Genomic DNA, 14,352 nt, shown 5'->3' with positions numbered 1-14,352 from the left:
GCCAGAAGCAACAGTTTGACGTTACGTAAAGTATCTTAACAATAGATTTGTTTCTTACAAACACACAACTTATCACATCACAAGTCATTAACTGATGGACTGGAGTGGTGTGGATTACTTGTGGATTATTATGATGTTTTTAATCAGCTGTTTGGACTCTCATTCTGACGGCACCCATTCACTGCAGAGGATCCACTGCTGAGCAAGTGATCTAATGCTTCATTTTTGAAGAAACAAACTTTGATATTGCACGTCCCTTTTTGAATGGAACACAGAATCTAATCAATAGCATATTATCACTGAGCATATGAATATTTTCTATAGTTGCATGACTTCATGGATGCAACCAATGACTGTGCAACTCCAATTATAGAAGACATTTCAACTTCAGATGGTCGTTTTTACTTTGACTTTGAAGTTCTTGTTATTTCTGTTTCAATCATCCAGAACCATAGATGCCCATCAGTCACAATCTAGTCCAATTCTTGCCCCACTTCTGCCTCCATGATTGTGCCTCTGGCAGTTAATTACATCCACCAAAGCTTTAAACCCAACAAGATGACCTCTTGAATTCCATGCATTGCTCGCATACATCGTAAAACAGAGTTTATGATGCCAGGACAGCCTTGACGCCTAGATTTTTGGGCACAGGAACAAACGTCCCTAATGGATACGGACAAGTAAAGTGGTTTAGTTTTTCAGCATCTGATCTGTCCTGTTAAAATATCACATGGCACTATATAGGTCATTCCCTGCCGTGCTGAGAACCCGAGAGAGGAGGTGGAAGGCTGTAATGATGGAAAAACATATTTGCGAGTGTGAACATTCAGCCACAGCAGGACTTCAATCAAGAATTGACGCCCACTCGCAGGGCCCGTGTCAGTAATACATAGAAACTTCACCCAGGAAATAAATGGAGTTTGATATTTTGCCATATGACTATATTTTCAATTCAGATTTTATATATGCAAATATTGTAGCTGACCTTGTTAGGGGAAGAAAAAGAAAGTATGTCTGGTAACAACGTCATTTGGGATTGCCATCTTTGAGATCCTGGGATTTAAAGTGAGGAAGAATAGAATTTGTGCATTTTAACACATTTACATATTTGGTAGACACTTTTATCCAAAGCAGCACTGATATTACATTACACAGGTTTGAAGCTGGCAGATTTACATTATGACCTGAAAAAAATTTGTTTAAAACGTGTGCAATTTCTTAGAAATGTAATATCTGTATTCACGTTGTTTTGTGCACAGTTTTTTTTATGTATTTTTCAAGGAAGTTTTTTTTTTCTTACAAAAAGTATAAATTTTTGGACCACATGACATGTAACTAGCCGAACTGACTTTGCCTTTTCATACAGAAGTCCATTTATAATATTTTAATTGATTTATTGACCTCTCTGTGACACAATTTTATATTATAGAAATTATTGGAAATAATGTCACAATTATTTGAAATAAAGTCTCAGTTATGAGTAATGAAGTTGCAAGTATGAGAAATGAAACCACAGTTACAAGATACTTTAGTCACAATAACAGGAAATTAATAAACAGTCATAATAAAGTTGCAGTTATGAGAAATAATGTAGCAATTATGACACATATTTGCAATTGCGAGAAATAAAGTCTCATTTATGAGAAATTAAGTCACAGTTAAATAGTTATTGCAATAACAAGAAATAATGTTGCAATTATGAAATAGTCGCAGTTACTAGAAATAGTTGCAATTATGAGAAATGAAGCCACAGTTACAATATACTGTATTCGCAATTACAATAAATTGATTTACAGTTGTTATAATAATTGCAACATTATTTCTCTTGATAAGACTTTATTTTGCATAATTGTGACTTTATGAGAAATGTCACAGACCTCTCTATGATATAATTTCCTGTTAATATTTTTTCCTGTTCAAATTTTCACAGTATTTTGGCAAACTTTTATTGCATACTTTTTTTTAGTCTCAAAAATATTTGTAATAATTCATTATAATGTCTATAGCTCAAACAGTAGAACATGTATATACATATTTTTAAATGATAATAATATAAGGTTATGCCCAGGTTTTTTTATTTCATTTTTATTGTTAACTTTTTTTATGCATGTATTTTCAATTCTATGCATTAAAATATATCAAATAAATTTTACTTTCAAGTCATTATATGTAGGAATTGCATTTTTAATGTATTTCTGAATACATTAATAGCTTTATGTCATTGACTGATGTTGCACATACCACTTTGGATGCAACGCAGCAAACATTGAGATGGTAGTCCAGATTTTTAAAAAATCTTTTAATTGTACTGTACAGCATGTTTGTATTTTGCAATACAGACTTAAACTACACACAATTTAATAACAAATTAGCCCAAACCACTGCTAATAACCTTAGCGTCAGTCACCTACTGGTTCAGTTTGTATTTTAGATAAATGACGTGGTCTTAAAAAAAGCAGTATTGTAATCTCCTTACTTGAATTAAGCTCCCGTCACATCAGACTGTGTGGGAGACTTTGCCGTCATCATTCCTGGTGTTCTCAATTCCTACATCAAGAGACAGAGTTGTGTTTCTTTGAGACATAGCAGACGAGCTTAGCATAAGCCACAAGGAAGAGGGATTTAGAGCTCAAACGTTAGAAGATGCCTCATTGGTGCTCAGACTAACAGATAGTAGTATTTAACCTGGCTTGTGAAAATCTGTCTAAAAGTGGCATTTCTTAACGTCTCATCACAGTCTGTGTGGCAAAAAAATATATATAAACAGAATGCTAATATGTGCAGGAGTTTAAAGGTTTGTTTAGTATGTACCAAAAATGTAAAAAGTAGTGAGTAGACTTCATTAAAACCTTAAAGTGTAACCACACACATAAATACACACATCTCACCGAATGTTTTTAAGCTTCTTATGGTTTTCCAGAGATGGAGGAGGGTAAAGCTAAGTTAAAGCTAAGTTGTTGAATGTCATTTTACTTAGTTAGGGCGTTTCACACTCTTAATACCCTGCTGGAAAATCCATCTCAAGTTGAAACATGGCAGCTGGTTTGTTAATAGTCTAAACCACTAAACCATTTGGTCCATCAATAAACCAGCTGCCAGCTAAACATAAAGGCTTAAGGCGGTCAGACTGCTTTTTTGGAAAATGGTGGCTGGTCAGCCAGCTAATGACCAACTTGAACCAGTTAGAAACTAGCTATCATGTCCATAAACACCTTTACCAGCTTGAGATGGATTTTCCAGCATGGCAAAGAATCGCATTTGTCTTATATGCTAAGCATGTTAGGTCCAGTGTTAAGTTCAGATATCTTATTTGTTATCTATAGACACTTTCACTTTTATGTATTTTTATGTATTTTATTTTATGTATTTTATAGAAATCTGTTTTTGCTTCATAGCATTATAAATAAAAAGATCTAAAATAAGAATAGTCACACATTACGAGAAATAAATATGCAGTTTTGACAAATGAGAATTATGTACGAGATCTAAAATCACAATTGTTAGAAATAAAATCGCAATTACAAGAAATGGAATTGTTGTTACAAGATGGTTGCAATTATGAGATAGTCACAATTATGAGTTACAAGATACTGTAGTTGCAATTACAAGAAATGTATACACAGTTATAATAAAGTCACAATTATGAGAAATAATGTTGCAATAATGAGATATAGTTATAATTACAAGACATGATGTTGCAATTTTGAGATATAGGGCCCTGTCATACACCCGGTGCAAATTTTTTTTTTGTTTAGCGCGTTAGTAATATGCGCCTATAGGCGGGTGAACAACACGCGTACACTCTGCTTATTACACACACAGGGATGCACAAACATGCCAAAAATGAAAGAATTACAATGTAAAAGATTATTATTGTGCCCCGTAGATGGTCTGCTCGCACACATTAACCTCGCGCACAAGCAGAACCTTTTCTCTCTGGAGAAGCGTTCAGTCTTTGCTCTTGCAAATTCCACCGTGTAAATAGTGAATCTGCCATGGCACAAGCGCAACTGGCTCTTAAAGGGAATGGGAGATGAGACTCTGATTGGTTTATTGCATGTTACGCCCAAAACACACCCATTACTCATTAAGAGAATAGGTACAACCCTTTTGGTTCATGCGCCGGGCGCGCCGACCATTTTTCACATCGTTAAACTAGCAAAAGTGAATTCGGACACACCCTATATGCACTTGCACTGTGTGCTTTAGATCATGCGCTTAGATCGTTAAAATATGGCCCAGAGTCACACTTAAGAGAAATAATGTTGCAATTATGAGATATAGTCACAGTTTTAAGAAATAGTCTCAATTATGAGAAACAGTTGCAATTATGAGAATAAAGCCACAGTTACAAGATACCGTAGTCAAAATTACTAGAAAAAAATTCACAGTTTTAATAGTCGCAATTTAGAGAAATATAGTAGCAAGTACAAGAAATGAAGTCACCTTCTCAAAATAGTCGCAATTACAAGAAATAAAATGTCTCAATTATGAGACATAATGTTGCAATAATGAGATAGTCGCAATTAAGAGAAATAGTCTCAATTATGAGAAATTAAGCCACACAAGATACTGTTGTTGCAATTACGAGAAATATAGTTTTAAATTATAAGTTAAATTATAAGCTTCAATTATGAGAAATAAAGATGCGATTATGAGAAATGAAGTCAATTTCAAGATAGTCACAGTTACACAGTTCACAGTTTAAATTGTCACAAATTACGAGGAAGTAAATTCCCAATTCCATGAACAAAAGTCTCAATTCCAAATTTTTTTTTTTTTTTTTTACAATTTATGAGATATAAAATTACAGTTATGAGAAGACAATCGCATTTGTGAGACAAAGTCATAAGTAAGCGTCACGTTGGGGTCCTGATCACCCTGAAGGGGGTTATTCTGCGATAACAACTGTCTGGATGTACATTATCCTGCTTATTACATGGCTACTTGCCACATGAGTAAATAATTAGACAAGAAATATTGATTTGATTTGAAATATTTGAACGCAAAGCTTCCGTGAAGAAAGCAGTTGTTAGCAAGTGGCAAGTTCAAACTAGATGGACATTTAAGGGATATGTTCCAGTCATACCACTTATTACACAACATTTCACCACATAAATATTTATGGCGATAAAAGATATTGATTTAAGACAAAACTGTTTTAAAATCTTACAAGATTTTGACCTTGCATTGAGTCATCCCTGGATGTCCAGAATCTGCTTCCTGAAGCAAAACCAGTTGCGAACCACTGCCCTATAATAAATGACTTGTTTCAAGTGTGCTTGTTTAATTTATTAAATTAATTTTACTTTTAAATTCAGTCTTCTGCTCCTGTCGGACCTATTGCATTATGAGTGCTTGGAGAAACTGCAGGACAAATGAGAACAAGCACATACACGCACACAGAGGCACTCAATTACACGGCCTGCCTCTAGCAGCAGGACTTCATTAGCCTGTTTGTTGATGAGCTTCCCCATTGTTTTGCATGCACATTAATTTTCCACAGGCCAGTATTAGAGACGGATATTATCACTCGAATGCGACTTCAACAGACCCTCAAGACTCCAAATGATGGATTTTTACTGTTTAAATGAGGGTTTATGAGAGCAATATAGAGAGAACACCACATGTGTGGTGCGCATGTATTTTTTTAAATAAAAATGTATATATATTTTGATATTTATTTTGAGAATCATGTAATTAATACCTATTTTGTGTGTTTAGTGAAAGTTCAGAAAAGTGACCACCCGCACTGCTGGGACCCCTGTGTTAACTACTGCCATTCTCAACATCCTGGTCACTGTAAGACATCGACATGGACCTCTGCTTCCAGTAACCCATCCAGCTCTCAGGATTACTGCAAATGTAACTGCATTACATCATTTTTACACAATTGCCATCCTTTAGGAAGATGATTTGACTAGTTTCCCATAAAGCAATTAAACTACTGCAAACACACTTAACATTGTTTGGCAAAATTCGGCAGTAATGTCTGGTCATTCAAATAGATTATGAGTTTGCATCAAGGCAAAAAAAAAAAGTCCCCCATGCAGATTTTGCTTGTGTTCAAGTTGGTTACACAACATTTCTTGGACAATATCCAGTCATTAAATAGGAGTCTACATATTGTTGAGGGCAAAATATTTTTTATTTTGCAAATCTCACTTGTGTTTCCAGTTGGTCATGCAAATTTGCACAAAATTTCACAGATGATATTAAGTCAAGGTATCCATGCGACTGGGAGTTTAACATGAGGGCAAAGCAGTTTCCCTTATATATTTCGCTTGTGTTCAAATTCACACAAAATGTTGTGGACGATTATCCAGTCATTTAAATAGTAGTCCACACGGTTTGGGAATTTCTCATGAGGGCAAAAAAAGTTTCCCTTGCAGATTTCACTCGTGTTCAAGTTGGTCACATAAATTTGCTTGAAAGTGAGAAAAAAAATTACAATTACAAAAAATGTTGCAATTATAAGAAATAAAGTACTAATTATGAAATATAAAGTCCCACATGATTGAGAGTTTTCCATGAAGGTGGAAACGTTCCCCTCGCAGATTTCTCACGTGTTCAGGATGTTCAAGTGAATTTGCCACATTGGCCAATAGAAAGCTGCTTGGTTTGAATGTGACTTCTTTGTGACCTTTGCTTCATATTGGCAATAGTATTGATGTTTTTTTTGCTCTGAAATTTCAATGAAATATCACTAATATGACCCCACTTTTATTCTATGCTTTTTTAGCATTTTGTTTAGTCTGGGTTTCCTGCACCAAAATGCTGTTTTTACTGACCGACTACCATTTTCTTCAGAAAATCTACCTCTCTAGTTGAAGTCATCCATCTTCATTTACATGGAAAATAGCATTACGTTAATATGGAATATTGTTCTTAACCCAGACATCCACCTCCCAGCAGTTGTCTCCAAATCGAATATAATGTCCCCTTAAATAACAAATGCTTAGTGCATAGATCTGCAAAGACTAGCAAGGGACCAATAGAATATGGATCATTAACCTGCAGTGAGCTGCTCAGTCTCTTGGACCATTGCCATCTCTTTGATTTAAAATGTTTAAAATGCGGCTACACTGCCTGACTTTCTCTCTCCTTTCCTCTCTCTTCTCTCTAGCGGTAGTCTGCACAAACTTCTCTCCTGGGTCCACTACCACATCAGGCATGACCAGCCAGGGTTCCAGCACGCTGCCCCGGGCCGCTCCTCCCATGAGCCCACGGAACTCTATGCTAAAGAGACGACAAAGGAAAAAAGAGCACAAGAGCTCATGTAGGTGACTGGATCAGTTTTCTTGTGATATTTCCTGTTTGACATGACTATATAACGACTACAGCGCTATATAAACAGTGTCTTAATGCATTTCATAAGTGACTGATTTGTGAAGTTCTACATAGGCTGTTTTTAAATGGCTTCTCATGAAACGACTATACACATAACTGATTCCAGTAGAGTTAGATGTTAGCTTGTTGATAAGCTAAAGAACAATGGTCTAATGGTGCATTAAATGTAGTTCTAAATGTAGGTTTGGGCGGAGCCTAATCATTCAATCCTGTCAATCATCATTACAAGTCTATAATAGCAGCATTCATTGTGCTGTCCCAGAGACAATTCTTCCGGCAGCCGTAGTTGCATAGTTAGTATTGTATTGTATGGTATCGTAGGTTTTTTATTTTTTACCTAAACCAATTTTATTATAGGTGTTAGCATGTTTGCTAAGCTAATAACACAGTAGCCTACTGGAGAGACATTTATGCAATACATAGCATATACAAATACTGCGTAAATCATTTATTTTTAATTACCCATATAGCACAGGTACGTCGGCAAGATGTCTGTTAAAGATCTTTTCATCTGGAAAGCATCTGCTGTGTACAAACATCTGATAGACGTCTCTAAGATGTCAGTTTTACATTCATTCTAAATCATAAACATCTTAAAGACATCTTCTAAACATCTATTTGACATCTGATAGGAAACGTCCTATAGACATACTGCAGATGAACAAACACTCTAAAAAAATACGTCTTGCAGATGTAATGCAGACGTCAAATAGACGTCTCTGTGATGTACGTGTGCTATCAGGGTAGGCTGAACTATTTTTATCTATTGCAGTTATTTTTGTAGTTAGATGTTAGCATGTTGCTAAGCTAACAACTAAGCACTCTAAGAACCGTTACAATACATAAACACGTATTGGGTATTAAATTATTTTTATCTATAAATTAAACTACTTTTATTTATAGAGTTAGCATGTTGCTATGCTAACAACACAGGCACTAGGCACTATTAGGCAAATGTACAAACAAATATATGTTTTATCTATTGGTTAAACTTTTAGTAGCGTTGGATGTTAGCATGTTGCTAAGTTAACAACACAGTACTCTTAGCACTATTACAAAAACACAGTGAACACATCAAATTGATTTTACTAAACAGTTTTTTATATCATTAAAATGCCAGCGGGGATGTTAGCATGTTGCTAAGCTAACAAGAAATGTGTATACTTCATTACTGAATACTTTTGCGTTTATCTTACTTCATTCCTCCATCTTGGATAGATTTTATTGGTTTTGGAATAGAGTTTCAATTTTACGTTTACACTGAATTTATTTGACCATCGCCCTCACGTTTTTTGTGTCTTTTGCAGCATCTCACACATGATGTGCGTTCTGAAAATGTTCTGTTCACGTTAAAAGAAAACCTTAAAACATGCAGTGTATTTCTAGCCCTTGCTGTTGCTGTTTATTTTTCATTCCATTGGCCTGTGTCTCACATTTTTAAACATAAAACCACATTGTGTGTGAACAGCCCCTTAATGGATTAAAACCAATTGTACATTTATGCTATTTCTGTTGTGATATTTTCTGTCTGTTCTCTGTTTAGCTGTGTCTTTAGCCTCAAGTTCTGTGGGCCCTGGTGGTCAGATAATCCACACCGAGTCCAGTGAGGTCACTCTGAGAGGAGATCCTCTAAACGGGTTTGGGGTTCAGCTGCAAGGTGGAATATTTGCGACGGAGACCCTCTCTGCACCCCCTCTTATTCGCTTTATAGAGCCGGACAGCTCCGCCGAAAGGTATGTCCCAAACTTTAACTCAACCATGTACACAAAACACAGCTATCCACTCTAACTCAAGCACATATAAACACACTATTAGGTGCCACAACGGACTGAGAATCTGTTGAAAATGCAAGCAGATCTTGTAAATATACCAGTATTTTCAAATGTATGCCATACGACAGAGCCGCCATACACTGACTCAGTGAGAGGTGCTTGAAAATGATCAAGCTGGATGTGATACTGCCTCAGAATCTGGGTCAACACTCAGCAGGAAACTCGCATTGCAAAAGAATCATGCCTTTTCTCGGCAACGTTTACGAAAGAGACTTTCATTTTTAATTTAAGAGGTTGGAATGTGTCTTTGCTACACACTGCACTCTTAAAGGGAGGGAGATATTTAGGAAGGGTCTCCAAAATGAAACTCAATCCACCAGTAGCCCCTCACTGCAGAACAAAGATCCAGGGTGCGGGGTTTGATCCACATCTAGGGGGTGGAGATGGTTGGTTTAGGGGTGGAGATGGGTGGGTTTAGGGATCAGGGGGTGGAGACGGGTAGGTTTAGGTATATGTAAGGTGGGAGGAGTTGGATCTGGATCCAACCACGCCCCCTGGATCATGTGTTCTGCAGTGAGGACCATCTCCAATCCACTGGAAAGACAAATGACAAGAGAATCTCTTTAACATCTCAAATGCTTTTTCCTAGACAGCAGTGAGATTAAATGGGAGAGCTAATGGATCCTAACTTGTGTCTCATGCACCCAAGCTAAAAAGACCCCAGTAATCTCACGTCACATCCAGAGTTTCACAAGAAACTGCTCTTGGATTTGCCAAGATACCTAAAATCTAAACTTTTACTGTATGTCAACAGTTGTCACAGTTGGGACTCTTTATTTGATCAAAGGACTTTTAGGAGAAACATCTGAGACTAAGTTTATACTAACATTTTGCTAACTATAGCTTTAAACTCTTATCTCGAAAAGTGTTTTGTTTGTGTCTCTTTTTATTTGTCCCAGAGAATTTCAGAAGAGATATCTGAAACTAAGTTGTCACATTAGTTGCTTTGCTAACTTTTTGCTAACATTTGGCTAAGTTGATACAAAAGTGCTACATCCACTGTTTGGCGAACATTGTTAATTGGCTCTAAACTCTTACTGTATGTCAACAATTGTCTCATGGGTCTCTTTGTATTTGACCGAAGAAATTGTAGGGACATGTGGAACCAAATTGCTACAAAGGTGCTATTTCAGCTGTTTTGCTATCATTTGGCTAGCATTTTGCTAACTATAGCTCTTCTTACTGTACGCCAACTGTCTCACGGGTCTCTTTTTATTTGAGATTGTTTTTTATTTTAACTTAAACATCTGAGAATAAGTTGATACAATCACACACTCTTTCCAAAGACATGCCAGCAAACCCAACAAAAACAAAGGCCTCAATAGAGCCAAGCTCGACATTTTACTGTATTTGCCGTCACTGGATGAGGCCCTAAATAAACTCTCTGTAATTATATTCAGATTTGTAAATGTGTCCGTTTCTGTTTGTTCTTGAAGCTCAGTGCGTGAGTCATTCCTGGTGTGAGATTGTTGTAGCATGAAGCAAGTGATTTGATGTGTGTTGAGCTGTGTTGTACTGTGGCAGTGTGTGACATTTGTGGTGTTTGGGCTGGAAGTCATGGCATGTCAGGTCAGTTGTTCTCTTCCATGCACACATGGTTACCCACAGTGACACTGGGCTTGCATAGAAACCTGAGAAAATAAGTAAATCATGCATTTTTGTTGTTGTGTTTGAAAAAAATCAACAACTTTTGAAATGGTTTTCAGTCAGACTTTTGACTACTGGCATGAAGTCTGGTCCACTTTGCACATTATTTTGGCCAGGAACCGCCCATTTAAAGGGATAGTTCCCCTGAAAATAAGAATTCTGTCATCATTTATGAATGATGGTAAACCAGACAGTTGATGGTAGCCATTGACTTCCATAGCATGGAAGAAAATTACTATTGAAGTCAATGGCTACCAGCAACTGTTTGGTTACCAACTTCCTTCTTTTGTGTTCAACAGAAGAAATAAACTCATACAGGTTTGGAAACAGCTTAAGGGTGAGTAAATGATGACAGAATTTTATTTTTTGGGTGAAGTGTCCCTTTAAGAGGTGTTTGGATTGACAGTGATTCAGTCGCTGGAGGAAGGGAACATGAAATGACCATTTCTAGAGCATTTTAGTCCTTCTATCTTGTTTTGATTGGCAGGTGTGGGCTTCTCCAGGTTGGAGACAGAGTCTTATCCATCAATGGAATTCCTACAGAAGATGGAACGCTGGAGGAGGCCAATCAGCTGCTCCGGGATGCTGCTCTGGCCAATAAGGTCACGCTAGAGATTGAGTTTGATGTGGCAGGTTAGAGAGGTTTCCAATTTCTTAAAACGTTAATTTCTACATTTTCCACAAAGAGGTCTTAAAACATGAATTTCTTGCTTTGTTTTCAGTTTTTATTGCTATTTAATTGAAAATCACACTTGTATTTGTACTTCATCATAATGCAGTTTTTTGTTGTGTGGCCAGAATCTGTTGTGCCTAGCAGTGGTACATTTCATGTGAAGCTGCAGAAGAAAAAAGGAGTGGATCTGGGCATCACAATCAGTGGTAAGATCTCACGATTAATTTTTCAATAGGGTGTCAAGGGTCTGGGAATCTTCTTCACTTAGCTTGGTCAACATTGCAGCATATTTTGGTAAGAACTGCCCACTTAGATGTGAAGAAACAACTTATCTACTCAGGCATCATAACGTTTGGTTATTTGTCGCGCAGTAACCTGCAAATAACTTGAAACATAAAAATGTTCTTTTAGCTAATAAATTTAAGATTAACATTCGCACTTGCCACCATCACCCATGCAATGCTTCCTGATGATTTGGATATTAACAATATGATTCACTAATGAAGTCAATAATAATAATTATAGCCACACGACAGTTTGTGCCAATAGATTAAAGATACAAAGTAATCTTGTATTATTGAAGTAATTACAAAAATATCTTAAAAATAACGTTTAAAAATAAAACTGTTCAAAGTTAAACCAAGTCACTTAGATCCTAGCATGTTATGATAATATGTATATGTATATGTATATGTATACACATTACCAATTAAAAGTTTGGGAAAATGATTGTTTTAATGTTTTTGAAAGTCTCTTCTGCTCACCAGTAAAAACAGTAATATTGTGAATATTATTACAATTTAAAATAACAGTTTTCTGTTTTAACATATTTTAAAATCAGTGTCAGAAATCATTCTAATATGCTGATTTAATAAATAAATTAATAAAACCAGTTACAATCAAAGTAACTTTTTTATATAATTTATAATATAGAAAATTCAATTTAATTTTACTATATTTTACTCTATTAGTGTAATTATTTTTTTGTAGCAAAGATGTTCAAAAGACTTTGATATGGTTTGGTTTCAATAACAAATGTTACTATGACTGCCAAAAAAAATGACTATATGAACAAAATAGACACAAATATATATAAATATATGTTACCGTATAATTGTAGTGTTTAAAAAAATATTTTGTGATTTGATTTTAATAAAAACACTTTGTAATATGCAAAAACTGCTATATGTAAATGAGCAAGATAAAGTAATAACAATAATAATATAAGCAGAGTGTTACAGTATTGCTGGCTTGTGTCATTTAAGGTCAATTTAAGTAAGTTTACTTTAGGATTGCTAATTTGCATTTATTTTTGTAACGATAACACTAAAAGTCTTATCATGTACTGGAAAGTCGGCAAGATTTCGTTTTTCTTTTTGCTTTGCTGATCTGTTTTCATCCCCAAAAACATTTAAGCCATTCCCTCTGAATCTTTTTTGGAGGAGATTTTAAGATCCCTCTCTCCCTGGCCTATTTTACCATTCTCCGTTTCGCTTTTCAAACTCGCCAAGACGCAGTTCAACTTTATATCCCCAAATGGACGGGAAATAAACCCACACAAATATTTTGACATCATGCTCTGTGTCATTAAATACGTCTGCATATCGGTTTTCCTCACGGAGCATGTTTGTATCCAGACCACCCGATCTGGGGCGTCCCGTCTCGTCTCGTCCTTGTCATTATATTAGCCCTGATCAACAGAGCCTCCTTTTCTGAGGAAGTGTTTATGTGGCTCTCATAGGCTTTCCGTGGGCTTGTTTACTTGAGCTGGCTTCTTTCCATCTGGCGTTCCTCTAAAGCTTCTGTAAGGCGTAAACCCTGAGGGATCATGGGCCATTAAACTTGTATTATACTTGCATGCGTGCTGATATGAATCACAGGCTTTGCATTTGTACCACATGCACAAAGAACTCTATCCATCAGTGAACAGACTCTGACCACTTCTGTCAGATTCACAGCCGCACATGTTTAAGTGCAGTTCTTTTCTTGTCCTTCAGACGTCTGAAACGTCTTAAAATACTGTGCTTGGCGTATAGTAATGTGTGTGAGGCACTTTGAGGGTTAGAAGAGAGTCAAAATCAGATTTGAACCTGAATCTCTTCACTGTAAAAAAAAAAATTTACGGTAAAAAACCGGCAGCTGTAGTTGCCGGAATTTTACCGTAAAAAATACGGTAGCAACATTTTAGGTTTTACGGTTTTAACTTACATTTACAGTTAAATAACTGTAGCGTCTGGACCAATCAAACACACAATATATATTTTGTTTTTATATTTAACAAATACCCTGTAACCCCCCTCAGTTAAAAAGCCATATGAGGACCCATGAACCCTTCCCCCCCGGAATGCGTAACACCCCAGGAAGCCGAACCGGCCCCTTGTTGCATGGCAACCAACGCTGATATCACTGGGTTTATTGGCCAAAAGAATGTAAAGCAGGGAAAATCCCTGCATGTCCCAGGACAAAGGCAGAATAGAAATGGACTGTGCTCTGATTAATTCATAGGAAAACCTTTCTTTGAATGAACACACACATTCTTCAGGCCATTGTGTATATTATTGCTGTTTTGTATTAATCTGTTGTATTATAGACTATTTTATTCATGCTTACGATAAACCACTCATTCATATAACCTTACATATACCGTGTTTAGTATCTATGATCGCCTTCTTATGATCGAAACAAGCGTGTATATTATATATTGGTACATAGGCAATATATATTAGGGTCCTGAGAACTTTTAGTAATTTCGATTCAAGTCCATTTCTATTTTACCATGCTTTCAAACAAAGCGCCATAAAAACGCCCACTTGGGATTCCGGCCTCTCTCATTGGTTAAGCCCATCTTGA

At 36.2% G+C, this 14,352-nt stretch overlaps 1 protein-coding gene across 1 annotated transcript in view; it reads left to right on the top strand.

The window, feature by feature from the left end:
• LOC107567307 (glutamate receptor-interacting protein 2-like) overlaps positions 1-14,352 on the top strand; it is a 50,477-nt gene that overhangs the window by 18,403 nt on the left and 17,722 nt on the right. Inside the window, exons 8-12 of the mRNA XM_016252969.1 lie at positions 5,725-5,865; positions 7,127-7,279; positions 8,894-9,083; positions 11,317-11,462; positions 11,628-11,708. Coding sequence (XP_016108455.1) covers positions 5,725-5,865; positions 7,127-7,279; positions 8,894-9,083; positions 11,317-11,462; positions 11,628-11,708 — 711 coding nt within the window. The remainder of the gene's footprint in view (positions 1-5,724; positions 5,866-7,126; positions 7,280-8,893; positions 9,084-11,316; positions 11,463-11,627; positions 11,709-14,352) is intronic.

The sequence above is a fragment of the Sinocyclocheilus grahami genome, unplaced genomic scaffold (assembly GCF_001515645.1).
Source record: "Sinocyclocheilus grahami isolate Dianchi unplaced genomic scaffold, SAMN03320097.WGS_v1.1 scaffold1146.1, whole genome shotgun sequence".
Classification (NCBI taxonomy): domain Eukaryota; kingdom Metazoa; phylum Chordata; class Actinopteri; order Cypriniformes; family Cyprinidae; genus Sinocyclocheilus; species Sinocyclocheilus grahami.
Note: the sequence above shows the minus strand (reverse complement) of the source record. Positions and strands in the feature narration are given on the sequence as shown.